Source organism: Macrobrachium rosenbergii, chromosome 26, assembly GCF_040412425.1.
Source record: "Macrobrachium rosenbergii isolate ZJJX-2024 chromosome 26, ASM4041242v1, whole genome shotgun sequence".
NCBI lineage: Eukaryota > Metazoa > Arthropoda > Malacostraca > Decapoda > Palaemonidae > Macrobrachium > Macrobrachium rosenbergii.
The window spans coordinates 4551079-4570099 of NC_089766.1; the positions used below are offsets into that span (position 1 = coordinate 4551079).

General features: G+C 35.8%; 1 protein-coding gene and 1 long non-coding RNA gene across 2 annotated transcripts; one reads left to right on the forward strand and one right to left on the reverse strand.

Annotated features, from left to right (window-relative positions):
* The first annotated feature begins 1195 nt into the window (after positions 1–1195).
* LOC136852945 (transducin beta-like protein 3) lies at positions 1196–13677 on the forward strand. The gene is given in 16 exon segments (XM_067127973.1): positions 1196–1349; positions 3163–3214; positions 3576–3768; positions 4402–4576; positions 4947–5123; positions 5360–5529; positions 5969–6168; positions 6619–6815; positions 7188–7300; positions 7434–7633; positions 7746–7904; positions 8618–8892; positions 9021–9115; positions 9118–9263; positions 9455–9642; positions 13087–13677. Coding segments are annotated over 16 exon segments (2859 nt in total). The 5' UTR covers positions 1196–1323; the 3' UTR covers positions 13580–13677.
* On the reverse strand, positions 8705–18651 carry LOC136852946 (uncharacterized). Its single transcript, XR_010857278.1, has 3 exons — positions 18244–18651; positions 14450–14636; positions 8705–8838 (listed from the first exon to the last, which is right to left on the reverse strand). It is a non-coding gene; the product is annotated as an uncharacterized lncRNA (long non-coding RNA).
* Between the last annotated feature and the right edge of the window lie 370 nt (positions 18652–19021).

Here is a 19021-nt window from a genome sequence, read left to right on the forward strand (position 1 = left end):
ATAGAAGGACATTCATAATCAGTCATAGGAATAGTGCACAGTTATGATCTGTGAGTGGTAATGCATTTTTACAACAAAATGAACGCAATTTTATAATTTCTGTATATGATTATCACTCAAATGAATTAGAAGTTTAATCACTGAAGACTGCAAGGTCCATTTTATGAGATGCAGATTTTGGGAACTGAAGGCACGGACAAAATATCGTACAGTATATATTTAAAAACAATAACTGCTGAAGCTATAGAAGAGTTTTGATATTTTTAAGATGACCCAGTTGCAGTGAATATTTGTAAGATGAGAATCATGAGACACACAATGGCCAAGAAAGCAGATTATTGGATCAAAGTAGAAACAAAGGAACAATATCCCTGTTTAGTCTATTAAACAAGTTTTCGAGGACCAAAGAGTGAGTGAAATTGTATGAGGAAGGAGGAAGTCATTGTAAGCAAAAGCTGACCAAGACATGCTGAAGTGTCTTGGTCACACACAAGTAGTGAAAGCAGACTGATTTAGAGAAATGGATGAATGTTGGTACTGAAGAGGTTAAGAAATTATTAAAATGGGAGAAGTGAATTTATAGACATTGTGGAAGAAAGTAATAGTAATGCTTCTCCAAAACTTAATGCCAATATTGTATTAGTACAGTATTTCTGTTGTGATTTATCCTAGATTTGGCTGTTAGAGAGGAAGCAACAATCGATAACTTAAAGGAGTCTTTATCTAAACCATGTTGGAATCAACAATAATGGATCCAGTGACAGTCTTTGGTCTTTGCCAAAACAAAGTAGTTCAGCTTTTAGTGAGAATTAGTAATGCTCTGTATTATAAAGAACAGAAAATCTTTTTGCCACCAATAAAACGGAGAGGAATGCTGGGCATGTTTTCAGAAATAATAAGCTTACATTCAATTATATACACAAATTATATTAAAAAACTTGGAAAATTATAAGAAACAGAAGGAAAACTGCAGATACATAATACCAAGCCTTTTTTGAAAGCCAGAATAAATACTTGACAAATTAAATACCGAAAAACAGATTGTCATTTTAAAGATATTGAAAAAAGTGTAGTCTACGAATGAATAAAGAATGAGACATATAAAATATATAAAAAAAAAAACTTAATTACAACAAGGAAACAAATGAATCACAGAAGCAAAGAGGTAAAAGGAGGTGCCGTTACAAAGGCAAACGAACACTACTACTACTATTGTTCTTTATCTCCAAACGAGCGTGTGTCGTTCATGGCTGGCCGTCAATTTTTGTCTATTGAAGTGTTTGTCGACAAATAATTAACATTACCGCGTAGGATTAACAAAATATGCCGAAACTACAACTAAAATCCAAGTAAGTAGTGGCTTAAACAACTTTATATAAGTTTTACTTAGTGTTATAGGCATAGGTCGACACAATGGCTGCGAACGATGTATAATTCGTCAAAATATCATGGGATTATATCATCAGGTCTATGTATACGCCTACTAAGCCTATAAGGCAGGCCATTCTTATTCGTATTGTGAGGCTAGAGTCCGCTAGACCCCATAGAAGGCCTACAAGTTGAGAAAGAAGGAGCGACTGCATAGGCCTATCGAGGGGCCAGGGCTGCTGTAGTAGGTAGGCCAAGTCTCTTCCAGAAGGAAGTGACCCAGTTAGAGTTACCTAACCTAACTTGGATAATGTTCATTTTCAGTCCGAACATCCCTTCAAGTACTCTGTACCGTCAGGTACGCTCCGGTCCTGGTCGTTTCGGCCGAGTCATTTAGGCCATACCGTCCAAATCGGTGATGGATGGTTAATTACAGTCGTGCAACATAATTTGCAGGGAATTTGTTAATAAGCAACGAAAATAGTGTAGAAAATGTTAATGGTAAAGTTAATTTACAAGGAAATCCCTGATGCTCTGTCTTGTGAGTTAATACCCCTTGTTTTGGACCATTATCGGAATGGGACGATTGAAAAGTGTCGAGAAAAAACTACGTTTGTCGTGTGGAATTGGAGATTGGGCCTGAAACGTGTTGAACTATTTTGTCACATGGAATTAACCTAGGTCAGGGAATCTTTTAACCCCTCCCTTCCCCCCCCCTCCCCACAAAGCCATGACTCCTCACTCTGTGTTCTACCCCAAAATGGCCTCAAATAGGTAGATCTACGAACAGAAATGGCCAAGGTTGTGGTTTAAGTCTTATGTGGCCTAGGCTACATGGCCTATGCACAGTAGGCCTATCCTGCAGTAGTCTACTACCATATGATTTTGGTTATTTGGGAAGAGGGCAGAAGAGCCCTGCATGTTAGGTCAAGACTACGTCCATAGGTCGCAGCCTTATTAGTCATCAATATAGGCTAAAACATATTTCTAGAGGGATGCATCCTAACTTGACCTGACTTATGGCACCATGCCCTGACCTGAAACCCCATGTGACATCATGCATCAACAGAGCTTGTGCGCAACTTGCCTATCCTGCAGCATTAAAAGATTTTTTTTAACTGTAAATATAAAAATAACTAGGTCCAATCACACATGACCCCATCGAACAAGTTAATAAAATAATCAAAATTTCCCAAAATTGAAGCAAAAAAATTAATACCTGTATCAGAAAATAGTTTTTAGTGCAGGGTATATGATAATGTGCAAGATTGAACATAAACCTCATTCATGACCTCTTTTGTTTTATTCCTGGGGTTTTTCAAATTGTGTTGTAAATATATTTCTTGGAAGATGAATTAAGTATCCTTTTTTCTTATTGCTTATTTGTGTTTATATTCATATTACTTTTTTTCTTATCCATAGACTACTGTTACAGCTAACAATTAATTATGGTATGTATAATTTTAAAGTGAATAAAATGTTTTCAGCAAAAATGGTAAAGACGGTGTAGCCATGTTTTGTATTGTAGTACAATACAGTGCAATACAGTATAATTCAAAAGTTAATAACATTTAGGATACAATTTTAAAAAGAAACTTATAAATAACATTAAGGTATTTCAGTTTCATCAAGTTCTCTTGCTTTTATATACTCCTCTTAGTTCAGAGCTTGACAGTTTTTCAATATTCCAATTGAAATTAAAATGAATGTGAGCCAAGTACATATTGCAGTATTCCAAATGATACAGTTTTTGTATGAGTCATGTTTATATTAATAGTATTATTTGTTTTTCAGATATGCAGCTGAGTCTAAATATGAGGCTTATTTCACAGGAAAACGTATTCAGGTAAAATGACCTTCACTTTTCATTTTATGTAAATAGATTTCCTGTTATATAGCTTATGTGTTGAGTTTGAAAATAATTTGTAATGTGATATATGTCAACATTTAAATTAGGGGCTATTTTGATTATGTGGTAGTTTTAACACTTATTATGCAGATATGCATATAAAAAACAGCTGTAGACTTCAAGTTTTTGTTACTTTATAATCTGAAATTAGATACCATTAGAGCTTAGGCCTGGTTGCATGGTAGTATTCAGAAATCATTGTATTAGTTTATATTAGTACTGTAACTTGATAGCATTGTACAGTAGATAATTTTGTTAATATCGTAAGGGAATACTTTATACTTTTATCTCTCTTCAGGTAACAAAAGATGGCACATCTTTGTTATGCGAATGTGAAGATAGTGTTGGAGTGGTGAACCTTGCAACCGGTAAGGTGAGCGGCCGAATCTCCTGTGAAGATGATGTTGTCACGTGCATATCAATTTCACCTGATAATTCTTCCATCGTTGTAGCATTGAGGTCTACCTCAATCCAGCAGTATCAGTGGCCAGGTTAGTTGATTTTTTAATAATCATTTGATGATTAATTTTTAATAGTTTTAAGGTGTACCTTACCCACTTTGGGATGCTTTATATTTTTTTGTTTCCTAATTTCTTGGATGCTGCCAGCTTTTTTGTGTAACTGATTCTGGGATTTTTTTTCCAGGAACAGGAAAAACATTTCAGATGTTGTGTTGCAGTAAATATTTTTTTCAATGTTAAATCCAAACTCCTAACAGAATTACAGTTCAGTTCTGTCGAGGTGTGTAAAGTAGATTTGCATCATATGCAAATTGTTTTATATCATTCACGTGTTTTCATTGGGCCGATGTTGACTTAAGAAACATGCTAAAGAAAAAGCAGTGGTGGAATTGTTCTTATTTCTAGTTTTCATCATGCCTGTCCACCCCTGCAGTTCTTGCACTTAAAAGAAAAAAAATTATCTTGACATGCCTACCTTGTTACTGATCAAAAGTAGTCTTACAAATGAAGGCAGTACTAAAGGTTCTTTGCAATAGCCTTTTGACCTCCCATCTGCCATATTGTCTATCTCTTGTTTAGCATCTGCTCCCATTTGTATTACAATATATTATTAATTTATAAATGTAAAATATCAGAGCTATAAATCCCATTTATAAATTTCAGGTTTAGAACTGCAGCGAACTTTTAGAGCCTACCACCGGGGTCCTGTTACTGTGATGGACTGGGATGCCTCATCCACGTTGCTGATCACTGGAGCTGCTGATTCTTCTGCCCGTATATGGGATCTTCAACAGAAGTTTTGCACACACAATTTAAAAGGAGCTTCAGGAGTGTTTGGGTAAATAGCTTTAAGGAAAAGTGTTTCTGAATTTTAATGAAATTTTATTGCAGGTGATTGTTTGACTGCCTAAAATCCCATATGAGTATATGAGGGGACTGTATCTATTGTGAACAATTCATGTGTATACCTAATTCTTTATACATTACAGTGCTTAATAACAGTACATCACAGCAGCTCATACTTTAGTGTAATGTACTATTTATTTGTAAATTATGAGTTAATTGCAATCTACATTTCTCTATAAACTTAAATTTAATTTCAGTGCTGTTATTCTGCTATAATTTTGATATGTCACATAACTTATAAGACCTTCAGGTAAATGAACTTTTCGGTGTACTGTACAAAATATTTTACATTGACTTTTTAGGGTAGTGATGTTTCACCCAGAGCTGTCCCAAAAGCCACATGTCTACGGAGCAGTAGCAAACAAAATCCATATTTGGGCCCTAGCAGCAGGTTCATCTTCTCTTGCAGCAACCCTAGAGGGACATCATTCCGGTGTCACAGCTCTGCAAATAACTGATGATAGAACACACTTGATCAGGTAATCTTTGTTGTTTTTTGGCTAATCAGATTTGATTTTTAGAATATGCAATTTACCACTAATATTTCAAGTATACTGTTCAAACTGTATATGGACCATAACTTTATTAAAAGATAATTTGAAGGGCAGGTATGAGTGTAAATCTTTTTGTGACTTCCGGATTTACCTTTTCTTCATTTTCAAAAACTAGCACCTTTCAGAAAGTAAATACTACTAAATGCAAATCAACATTTCAGCTCCGGCTTAGATCGCGTGATTATACTCTGGGACCTACAAGCATTAACAAGCAAAAGAATTGTGCCTGTGTTAGAGTCCCTCTCTGGTGTAATATTACAACCTAAAGGTTCACTTTTTCCCGGTGCTCAAGAAGATGACCATATATATGCCCTAACAGTAGGAGATAAAGGTAAGTAACTACTGTTAAGAAATTCAAATGGTTTAAATATGATTTTCTTGGGACAGTTACTGTCTGGAATGGGCTTGAGCTTTCTGTATTTTATGAAACAATGTGTACATAAGTATAAAACAAGAATATCTAATGATTTTATTCAGTTTCAGTAATTTGATCATACCTGCATTGTCTAGTTATCGTTTGCTTGAATTTTGTTTCATTATGTAGTAAAATGAAAGTTATTACAAAAAGTCTTATCAAAATTGAAGAATATTGTAATTATAGTCCTCAACTTCTGAATTATTCATTAGTATTATAGGATCTTTTGGACAAAATAATTATAATTTTCTGTTATGTTTATCAAATTTTGTCACTCTAGGCTCAAAAATGTCAATTTTGTTTATTTTTATATTCTTATATAAGGAAGCACTATAGAATTCCTTAATTGTTTCAGGTATTCCTTCTGTATGGCAAGTTGACACTGGACGTCAAGTTTGGAAAAGTTCTCAACCACTTTTGACCGTTCCGGAGCGAGAAGGGGCCTCTGTATTCACTCAGCTTTTATATTCATCTAGCCTTGAGTCTGTTATCTTCACAACATTTGATAACTCGATTCTTCTAGCCAAAGTTGATAGTTTAAACATTTGGAAACAGGTATGGTTGTTATATAAGAACATACATGGGGAATATTATTATACACACATTTTTATGTAAAGACAACACATGGTTTTTGAAGTGTGTTGGTTGTGAACTGGACTTTCAGTGCCTTTTGAAGACCAAGATTACATTTCTGCATACTCATATGTTCGTTAACCAAGATTACATTTCTGCATACACATATGTTCGTTAACCAAGATTACATTTCTGCATACACATATATTTGTTAAATGTGATGCAATATTGTATGTGGAGGAAAAGTTTGCATAAACAGCTTTTGCGAATATACTTGTGCATTTAACACAAAATACTTCAGTTATTTTGTTTCCTATTTACTGTATATAAATAAAATTGGTGGCTATGAAAAACCTATTGGTATAAAAGAAACATTCTTTGACAGTGTTACACTGTCTTCTTTATGATCATGTATTAATGCTATCCTCATAGCTTTCAGGTTATAATGACCAGATTTTGGATGCTGTTTTTGCTGGCACAGGAGAAACTCATCTTGTCATTGCCACCAACAGTCCACAGATACGTATATATAACGTGAACAACTTTAGTGTTCATCTCACTCAAGGACATACTGCAAATGTATATTCACTTAGCTGCCATCCTACAAAGCATGAAATCTTTGCATCAAGGTGTGTATATTCAAGTTTATAAATGGTTTAGGGAAACAAATGTGTATAGATTGTGAAGAAATAATATATTAAAGGTAGACTGTGACAGACTGGGGGAGAACATTTGTATTTTGCATTGAAATAAAACTGGGCTTTTTTAGATACCATCTTTATCTTACTTTAAATATTTTAGTTATTCTAGAGAACTTGATAGTAGATGAATGAATGGCATAAATAGAAGAAAAAAAGAAAAAACCAACTTGTTGGAGCAAAGCAGAGTAAAAGATCATTCTGCATGATTATTTTATAGCCTAGACATTTGATAAGTAAAGAGCATGTTTTGTTTGCCTAACTCTGTTTATAATTCTACGTATTTGTATACCCTGTGGATAGTGCCCATGATAGTAGCATTCGCGTTTGGGAGTTGAAGACTGATGGCTCAGCGGTATGCATTGCAATTGCAAAAGGACACACACAAAGTGTTGGGTGTGTTGCATTTTCTCAAGGTAAGGAATAATGTTCTAGTGGCATTTTTGTTATTGTAAGTTTCAATTGTTGATTTTGTAGAGAGAATGGATTGAGTACCAGCATATGACAAATATTTGCATTAACAGGTATAACATTAACCATTTTCCGCAGGTTTTATGGTAACCGGGAGCAGTGATATGTGTATGAAAAGATGGGATGTCGACAAAATATTAGAAAAGAAGGCTAGTGGTGAAGAAGTTCAACTTCAGTCTGCCTACACGGTGAAGGCACACGATAAAGATATAAATTCTCTCTGCGTATCAGTCAATCATAAACTTGTTGCATCTGGATCACAAGATAAGACTGCAAAGGTGAGTTCTGAGGCAGATACCTGTATTAAAACAGGCATATTTAATACGTGCTTACTGAAATGAGGAACCTCTTTTGTCTTATATAACTTCATGATATGTTTTGATGTTGCAGATTTGGGACAGTAGCAACCTTGCACCATTGGGCGTATTGAGAGGACATCGTCGAGGTATTTGGTGCGTACAGTTTTCCCCAGTGGAAGAGGTTGCTGCCACTGCCTCTGCTGATGGCACCATCAAGATCTGGGCCTTAAGTGATTTCAGTAATGCTGTGGTAAGAATAGTTTGATGTGCCGTAAATATTTCATACTGCAAGTTAAATATCAGATGCAAATACAAGTGTCCCAGAGGTCATTAAATAATTTTAGTTGTGTGAGTAATATCATGAATAAATCTTAATTAGCTTGATTGTAATTACGTGTAATGGTAGACAAATATTTGGGACATAATTCCTTTCAGACATCTTTCAATTCTCAACTGTTTAGATTCTGATTATATATGCTTTTTCTTTTGTAAATGTATTTTACATACAGTATTCTCTACATAAATACTTTAGACCCATAAATGCAATTTACATGTGGCACAAACAGAATTGGACCTAGTTGTTTGGTACTTAGGCCAGTTTTTGTTGTAAACTTGTTTTATAAAAACGATATTAAAAGTTCGTTATTTACAAATTGGTTGTGCAGTATTATATTGTTACAGTAATCAGTTCTACTGGTTTAACATAAGAGAGAAAATTAAAAACAATTAAGTTCTATAACTCAAATAGACCCTTGTCATTTTGTGGATTTCAATAACCAAGAAATACAATAACGAAGAAAATATGTGAATCAGTAAAGATATTTACCTTTGGAAGATTTTTAATGCAAAAAATTTAAAATATCTTTAAAAAATTTACTGAATGTAATTTGTTACAAGATCCACTGGTCTTGATAACAGTAATTTCTCTTTGGACTGACTTCATTTCGCATTTCTGTATTCTAGACTTTGGAGGGCCATGGTGTCAGTGTAATGAGGCTGTCTTGGGTGTCACATGGCCAGCAGTTATTATCCATAGGGTCAGAAGGCTTGCTGAAAATGTGGACAGTCAAAACTCGACAGTGTGTGTTTACTGGCGACGAACACGAGGATAGGGCCTGGGCATTAGCTGTGTCACGTGATGAGACAAAGATAGTCACGGGTGGAGAGGATGCATCTCTGATAATCTGGAAAGATGTAACTCAAGATGAAAAGGATCAAGAATTGGCCGAGGCCGCAAGGTACAGATAATTTAATATTTTTATTGCTGAACTGCTGTTATGTAACAAAAAAAAAATTTGTAAGTATTGGATTATAATCTGCCTTGGAATATCACAACTTATTTTGTGTATCTTTCATCTCTTTATAGGTTGGCATCTGAAGAGCAGACATTATCTAACCTCATTCAAGATAAGAAATGGGGTATGGCTTTAGCTATTGCCATTCGGCTAAATCAACCATTCCGGGCTTGAAGATAGTTAAGGAATTACTAGATGAGGATCCAAGTGGATTAACAGGAGTAATGAAAGTATTTCGCCATGATCAACTGGTGACGTTACTTGAATTTGCATCACAATGGAATACCAGAACTAAGAATTCCAGGGAAGCCCAAGTAAGTAAATTGGAGAGTATTGAAATAGGTTCAATGGATGAGCTTTTTGGCTACAATAAGGTATATTAGTGTTCTTCATACTAACATATTTTATAAGTTATGTGAAAAATTACAGGTTATGCTAATCATACAATTTACTACAGGTTATGCTAATCATACAATTTACTAAAGTTATTTATTTCAATTTCCAGGGCATTTTAAGTGTGGTTCTCAGCAGTCGAACGCCAGAGGAATTAGAGGATATGAAAGAATGGCAGCATTTGCTTGAAGGCCTTCTACCATATACTGAACGCCATTTAAGACGTTTGGCAGCCCTACATCAGTCATCTTTCATTCTACAGTATATGTCCTCTTGCCTGACTCTAGGAAACATTGAATCGTAAGTATTATATTCCAGTTTAAGTAGATCTGTGAATCATATCTCGTGACTCAAGGATTGATGATTTTAAAATGCTTGATGGTATAAAAGTACAAACTATTGCTATACTCCAGCTGTACTGCCATTGAGGTAGGTGAACCGAGTTTTAAACAAGCCAATTTTCATGTGGTGGTTGCATCATATTTTAATTATGATCCAGGGCAGTTTGAAGGATGAATTGTACCATGAAGTTGCTTTCCTGACAGATGAAATGAAATTCTACCTTCCTTCTCCTCATAGATAATACAAAATAATCCCAGTGTCACAAAATACTGGTACGAAGAATACTCAGATGGTTTCTTCCTCCTAAAGAGGACAGGATGGGCAGTGACACTATGTTAAGCCACAAACATCTACTTTGAATGTGTCCCTGTGAAACAGCTGACAATAGGAAGTTGATGGTCCTCAAGCAATGGTATGCAGTGATTCCTATTGTGTTCAGAAAAGATGAGGCAGAAAGTTCCAGGTGTAAGCATGAAGTGCCTTCAGGGGAGCCTTCAAGGTTTAGGATGCTTTCATCTCCTAAGAAACTTAATCCCAATAGGATCAAGAGCAGAACTAAAGCATGTGTGGATATGCAAACGTACAGCATATATGGAAGAAACATTCCTCTACCCATGACAGAACAGTAAAGGATGTGAATATCACCAGAGTCTTTCCAGATCTGTCATGGATAAAAGAATATTTTTTCCACATTTGCTGTAGGTTTGCATATCCACTTATGCTACAGGTCTGCTCTTGATCCTGTTGGGATAACTTCCTTGAAATTGAAAGCATCCTAAACCTTGAAGCCTCCCCCTTACAGCACTTCATGCTTACACTTTGGGCCCATCTGCCTCATAATTTCTCAATGCAAAAGGGATTGCTGCACGCCCTTGCTTGAGGACCATCAACTTCCTGTTTATCAGCCGTTTCACTGTGGCACATTTAAAGTAGATGGCTGTGGCTTAGGTGCATCACTGTCACTGCTCATCTTGTTCTTTTTAGGAGGAAACTGTCTTAGTATTCTTGTTCCAATTGTTTGTGACATTGGGATTACGTTGTATTGTTGACAAGGACAGGGAAGGTGGAATTTCATTCCATCTGGCAGGTCATTCAAGGGCTGACGAAACATAGCCAGCCATGTAGCTATGATGGATGGTTGTCACAATCATCAATATCTGAGATTTAGACTTCCAGGTTAAATGAAGCCATTGCATGAAAAACGACGTCATAACCATGGTACTGTATTACTTGAGTCACTTATGGAAGGAGAGTCATCCTTGCTGATGATCTGCCAAGATTTGGAATTCATTCTGTGCTCATGTTTGCCCGGCTTTCAATATTCTCCCCTGTTTTCTAAGAGGTGGATCTATAGCCATGTTGAGAAGTGACGCTCATTGGGTCGGCTCCTAAACCTCGTTGTGACTCTTGGCCAAAAGCTCCAAAATCCTCCATTCCTTCAGACTCCCCCAGTAAGATAAATTTACTTGAAGCCCTTCCATTACTCTTTTCTTCTCCGATTGACAGATCAAAAGCAGCAGCATCTTCAAATCTTGAGAACTTCATGGACCATAACTGCTCTATCAGAGGAGTTTTCTTCTTTGTCCATCAATGCCATTTCTTCCTTTCAAATAAAGACTAAACAGAGCCATAGGTTAGTATGGATTGCACTCTGTAATCTCACTCCTTGAAGTGTTAGGATAACTTTTTGTAGCTAAAGGCATCCTTAAATTTTCAAAAGATTTGCCAAAGATACTTTAGACTTTCTGATGTTTCACCTTGAAACACCATATAGGCTATGCTTTAGCACATTTGCAATCAAGTCACTGGGCAACAGTGGCTGTGCCTCTCAAAACACCTTGGCAGTATCCTCTTTGTTCATGTCCCTCAACTCCATCTTGTACAACAACTTAATAGCTTTCAGCACAAGTGAGAAACTTAACGCATCAACTTGTTTCGTGATGAAATTATTCCAAATTGTCTTCATTGTCTTATCAGACTAAGTTTGAGAACAAAGGTCTTGTTCCACCGTGTTCAATGCTAATAGGACATCTCCAGGTTTGGGTTATGGCTGATGGCTTAGTTATCATCCACTCCTGAAGAGTAAACCAACATCTTACGAAGCTTCTTGAAAGATCCTATTTATTGCCCATCAATCTTCTAAATGATATTTTGAAAGGAATATCGACCTCTGATCCTGCAGACTTTTTCAGGTGCGAAGTCTGATGCAGTCTTCTGTTTCTGAGTGACAAATACAATTTCACACCTTCCAAATCTGTAGGGTTGTACATCTGCATGATTCACAGATGCTGTAGCAACTATGATCTTTCATTTGCAGGCTAGTGAATGGCATCCATGAAACTTATGATAATGTCCTAGAGAGCTCTTGATTTTGCTTGAAGGCCACAGAGACTCCTTTCAGGTCAACAGATTAAAGTAGTTCTCAAACAGCTTGGCAACATCCACTTAGTTTCCCATTAGCTCAGCACAATGTAGTTCACACCAAGCGTCAGCTATGCAATTTGTCGTACCCTTCATATTGACAACCCTCCTCCTCTACTGGCAATTCAGGTCTTAGAAGCTTTGAATCTGGAGGCAGTCTATTGGCTTTTGAATCCAAACCTGAATAGGAAAACAAAAAGGCTACTTACATGTAAGCATCAAATAAGCCAGCTATAATATAGGTTTTAAGAGAAATTTTTTTTTTTACAACTAAAAAGGTCAATGTATACAACCAAAAAGTCCCAATATCCTAAGCTAATATGGTCAAGAACACTGGTTTATTTAATTAAGAAGTATAGTTGATTGAAGAAGTATAGTTGATTAATAAGTAAAAGTGTGCAAACAATAGCTATTTTGAAGTACCAGCAATTAAGGCAGCACCCTGAAAGACCTAGGTTTGTACAGCATACAGATTTAACTGTAACTTCCTCTTAGCCATAGTTAAAAGACAAACATGAATTCCTTTTGGAGAGTGCTTACATGGTAGTTGAAGCTCTGTTAATCATCTACCAAGAGGGCCACAGGAATCAAGCACGGTCCTTTTGACTTGGGTGCTTTGCAGTGAAGTATCTAGCTTGGCTTATCTTACTTGAGTACTCCTAAGTCAGGACTTCTTGACAGATACAGCAGAGAGGGCACCTTTCTGGTTGAAGCAATAAACCTTCTAGCCAGAATAATTTCACCCCATATGGATTTCAATTAAATCTCCAAACTAGCAATTTTTTTTACGAGGCTTCTAGCCAGAATAATTTCACCCCCATATGGATTTCAATTAAATCTCCAAACTAGCAATTGTTTTTACAAGGCTCTGGTTTGTTTCTCTGAAACAAAAATTGTAGTTGCCATCCTGTGACAGTATTGTAATGATAAGGTGCAAAAGTATCATCTTTGTCAGAAATCCTAAACAGTTTAAATTTACAGGCTGGGTTCTGAATCTAAGGAGAAGCATGATGACCTGGAACTACTACGCTCTATAAACGAATACACACCACCCAAACCAGTTGACGACGATGACGACGAGGGGGTTGAAGTGGATGAAAACACTGACGAGGACAATGTACCACTGAGTGTGAAAGAAGCTGTCAGAGATTCAATTATGGAAGTTGGTGAAAACGAGGATATGTCAGATAGTGACAGCAGCAGCGTTGGGAATTTGGATACTCTGGTTGAAAGCACTAACATGCACAGAAATAAAAAGGAAATGATTCATGGTCAAGGTCTTGATGACCTTGATTCAAATTTCATCATGGAAGCAGTTGAAGCAAGCAGTTCTGAAGAGGAGGGAAATCTAAAAGACGACATGAGCTGTGATGAAAATGAAAAGACAACGTTGAAAAGTAAGGTACCTAAAAAGGCTAAAGTAAAGAAACTAGAGAAGAAAGGGAAAAAACAAAAAGTTAAGAAACAAAGTTGAATTCATAACCTATTTTAAAAATGGTAAAGTTTGTTATTTATGTTAATATGTACAAATTTTTTAAGATGAAATCTTTTATAATAAAGCTAATTTCTCAATAGCTAGCTTCATTCAAACACCTCTTCCTTTCAAAATTAAATTAAATAATCCCACCTGTGAACAATTACTACCTTTAGGTGCATGAATCAAAGTAGATTTCTTGACAAGTATCTGTCTGTTTCTTGACAAGCCCAGTGAGATATCTGTCTGTTTCTTGACAAGCCCAGTAAGATATGTCTAAAACCCAGAAAACATATGGCAGTCCTAAAATTTTCCCACGAATGGGTCTAAATCATTCTCTTTGGTACAAAAATTCCTACCTGGACAAACCTGTTCACAAAAACAAATAATTTTCTTGTTTCACATTAGATACAAACTGCTTTGTCTTAAATTAATTCATTGCTGCTTGGGGAAACCATTAAAGTATCATATCTTCATTGCCAAATTTGTAATAATTCATGAGATGACAAACAAGACTACCCAGAGGGGTTAAACATCCTTCACTCCTATCACTTTTTCCTGTTCATCCATGAAAATCTCCAAACAAATCAAAATTATCGAAGATAAAATCTTTCCATTTAAGAAACCTTACAATTACACTACAAAAGATAAAAAAAATATTGCTTTGTGATTAATGAAAACCCACTGATGGCCTGAGGTCATACATTGTAACTCAAGTCAGTGAGCTGAAGTGAGTTACCTGCACAGTACTGTCTAGTATGCTCCACTTCAACAGTGTTCATTATTGATGAAATTCATTCAAGGAAAAGTCCAACTTCCTTGAGTAAAAGGAAAAAACAAAAAGTGTAAAGATGAGTAGAAAGGACTAACCTTATCTTTTACCTAGCTTGGTACTGGAGGTTATGACTGTGTTAAAACAACGGCAGGCGGTGAAGACAGGTTATGAGACTACTCCAGCTTCCACAACAGGACTTAATTGTGGCCTTCATCCACCTGAGGGTAACATCCCTGAAGAAGGCATACAGGAAGGGAGGTCCTTGTTAACTCCTGATGCTTGCTGTGGTATAGTATAAAAAAAAAAAAAAAAAACATTGGTCAACTTCATAACAGAACACACTAACACCACAGATTCTAAAGAAAATTAGCAAAATCTCTACTACAAAACTGAGGAATAAATAAGTCTAATCCCTCGGGCCAGCCCTAGGAGAGCTGTTAATCAGCTCAGTGGTCTGGTAATCTAAGGTAAACTTAACTTTAACAGATCACAACCATTAAAAATGTTAGCAGAAAGCTGGAGGCAAAAAGTTACTATGGAAAAAAAGCAGTGGCACAAGGGTTCTAAGCAGGATGCACATGAAAGAATAAAGAATCCCCTGACCAAGGTAAAATTACTCTAAAACAAGGCAAAACATTCCCCAAAAATGAACCAAAATACTCAAATATCCCAAAAACTGAAATGATGGGATACTAACAATAGCACAGAGAAAGCCATGCAATGCACAAAAAGCAAAAGCAAAAAAGACAACAGAATAAAAACAACAAAATGAATAAATGAAAATGCACTCCAAAAGAATGAAAAATAACACACAATATTAAACAGGTGGAAAATGAAGGCACGAGAGAAAAAATCATCTTGAAACTAAATTCCAGGAGAGCAATAAAACAGTAAAAGGACCTAGTCAGTCTGCATTTCACAGATCAAAGTTAGTATGTGATCAATTGAGTTATAATGAACAAGTTGAAATTAAAGATGCTTGAGACACTGAGTTTTCTGTTTTATGAGGATTAAAATTCTTAAAAACCTTTAAAAGTCCTTCAAATGAATTATACTGGCACCTCAAAAATTTCATTACACATCTGGTCTTACCCTAATCTGTGGTTTCTAAAAGCTACTCTGGAGTGCCTTCCTTAAATATAAATCTTTAGGGTCTGAAGTTTTCTGAACAGCAGAAAAAGGGTTTCTGACACTTGTGCAATGTGCATAGCTTATCGTGAACCAAGACCTGCGTTTCTTTGAATGAAAAAACTGGAAATTAAAATTCTGGGTATGCAAGGTCAGCAAAGCTTTCAAAGTTGCAGATGACCTCATGTTCCTGTGTAAGGTAAATGCATCTACCTCCAAAGCCTGGGTGTTCAGAAAGGAAAAGCAAATTTTTCTCAGGTCTGCTTGTGAAAGCACATAATCGAGTGGAAGAAGAGGAAACTGAGAGACCATTTTTTATCAAATTACAATCCACAACGAGTAGATACATATATGTTCCTCTAATACGAGACTTCACAACTCCCAGACACAGATCACCAACTAGACTGACCTGACTAAGTCTCTGATGCTAAGACAATGAATTATTTTGTAGTTGCATAAAACAACTCCAACAATTTTATTTTTCATGACAGCTCATTGATACTGTACTCATGGATGAAGGAGGATATATTTCTCCTAAAGACTGACTGCATCAAAGGCCTATTTTGCAAACAACCAATAATGAATTTGTCTTCTGAAAAAGAGGAAGCTGTAACACTGTTCCAAGAAGCAGGAATGCCCATTAGAACATTATTTGCCATTGAGTAAGGTTTTTGCCATGTCATCTTTAATGGAAGTGAACTAAAGCTTTACCAAGTGAGATCAGATATCTCCTCTTTTAAAGCAAAAAGATATGCCAAACATGTAAACATGTTGGCTGGAGATCATTAAAATTTCTGACACCCTGAATTAAAGTTCCGTCTCTCCTAGACCCTTGCGTTGTCTTTCATTTTCTTGCAGTCTAATTTGATATTCACCAAGGAAAGCAGTCACTCGAATGCTGCCTCACCAGCATTACCTTTGATCTGAAACCCCTATCTCCACAGCTGAAATCTCCAGTACAGTGCTTCTGAAAAGCTGAAATTATTGGGATGTGCCAAGGAACATCCCAGATTTCTAGAGCAATGTTTCCTTACTTTAGGAAAGGACCTGACGCATCTGTTAAACAGCTTTCGCTTTATAATTACAGTAAAAACTTAAAAGTTAAAATTTAACGTCAAGAATGACACTCCCCTGTAACTTCCACTTGAAAACCTTTATAATATGGCTTTCATAAGAAGAATAGTTAGTGGATGCTGCAGAATAGGTGCGAAAGTGAATGTAATGATATGTATCACATGTGACAAGCCTGTGTTACATGACATGCTCAGGACTGCAAAATATTAATGAAGACAAGAGACCGTTGATATGGAAATGTTCCGTTTGTGGGCAACAAATGGAGAAAGTGAGAAGGAAGAGGAGGGGGAGTTACTGTTGTGAATGTCAGGCCCTAGAAAAAGTAAACATTTTTTGTCACCTCTGGATTGTAATGTGAATATTTAGAGGGCATTAGGAAAAAGAATAGCGACATGAATGAGGTGGAAGGAGTTAGCTAGATTTTAACTAAGATTATCCAATTAATACACAAAGCAAAGCTTTTTCAGGCATCCATAAAGCCTATACTTTATTACTATATGCAACTACCATATTTGCACTTACAAACAGAACGTGGATTTTGAAGAGGTGTAACTGATAAAGATAACCAAGATTCCACAATTAATAGTAAATGAGGACAAAGACCAGTAGGAAGACCAATTAAATTTTGTAGGGAGGGGCATAGACGAAGACCTACAACAGCCAAAAGTTCAAGTATAAAGCTCACAAATCAGAAGAGAGCAAGGACAATTCAATTTACATTTAATCCCATAAGGGAAACTGACTAAAAAGTTAAGGTGAGTGATGAAGGTAAGGGGTAAGGGTTATTGTATTTCTACCTTGACAGAATTAAACAGTATCAATGGAACATGATACTAACAGCTGCAATTTTTCCAATGAACGATATAATAAGAGTTGGAAGTAAAAGCAGTAGTAGCCTACAATTTTACCTGGCCTGGAGGCTAAAGGAAATATAATATCGACTTGACAATAACCAGACATAAAAACCACAAGATAAAGATAAAATATAATACATATGTTTCTAATTCTGGAAAGTAAAAACACTATATATGCTTCTAATTCTGGAGTGTAAATACACTATATATGCTTCTTATTCTGGCAAGCAAATAAACTGTCAAATTATCAAATACATTAGGCAAAGTCTTAAAGTTAAAAGGGGTTAAGAAATCTCACCTCTATGCAGGTAGTTGAGGTTAAGTAACCAGGCACTAATGATATAACCCTTGTAACGAATATTTAGGTTAACCTTCTTCATTATGATAGGTTAGGTAGGGGGATAAGTAATTTATTTTTAGATAAATGGTAAAATAAACAAAAAAAGGGGGAAATCTGGCGTAACAACGAAGGTGCAAACTAAGTAATATGAAAGCTATAGGCCTAGGCTAAAGCAGATCAATAATAAGGCCTATAGTACTTCTTTCAGGAGAGAAAAGTAACTTATCCTCTTACCCACACACACAAATTTTGACATCTAACTTATCATTATTCCCAAGTAAACTCAATACTGAAGAAAAATTAAGTTCTAAAGGTAAACTACCACACCTGAGACGTCAATTTGGCCTATCCACACCTCCAGGCCTAGTCTACCATAGCTTCAAACCATGTCGCTTAAACAGCAGCTTAAACTTCCATAAAATGGAAATAAACAAAGAAAGTTTCACTAAAAAACAATTAATAACAAATATCACACAAAAACTGAGCTACTTACTGTGAAAAAAGGAAGATGCAACTTTTACAGGGAGAGAGAACCGCCATGGACGACACATCACAAGTTCACCAAAGTCAAAATTATTGTTTGTGGTTCTCGATGAAGTCTCCGGGCAGCTGTCAAGACTTCATAAAACAATTATTTTATTGCAAAAATTATAATAATGGATAAATGGTTCCATTAACCGTCATTGTTTATAGTGCGTTCTGTAATGAGAAGATTGATTACCTCCATGAAAGATTCAGATATATATTCCTCACCATCATCATTCATGGTTAGTTTAGGAAGATAATCATTGTAATATGTTTAAGTTGATATTCATTGCTGCATATAAATAGGCTACTGAAATAATATATTTAAACTGGTACTTAAATATATTCCTGTTACATATAAATAAGCCACTGGAGTGGATATCATTTACGGTGACAAGAGACCTGGACAGATAATCATAATTAGTGCAATTAAAGCGGCTATTAATACTCTAATTTCTCGAATTAGTACAGGTACTTGCGTTCCCACTATCATATTATCAGCATGGATTACTACTTCCCAAATATATCTTTAATAATAAAATGCGTTTCATATTTCGTGACAAGAATTTGCTATTGATTTTAGTAGCCGGACAAACTTACAAAATGTCCCGTATGAACCGTGGCCAAGCCAGTTAGTTTGCTTGCTTGCATTGTCCTATATATTAACTTATACATTTTTTCATAAATATAATGTTTACTACGTACGAAAAGGATTTGATTTTGCATAAATAAAAGAAAAATGTTAT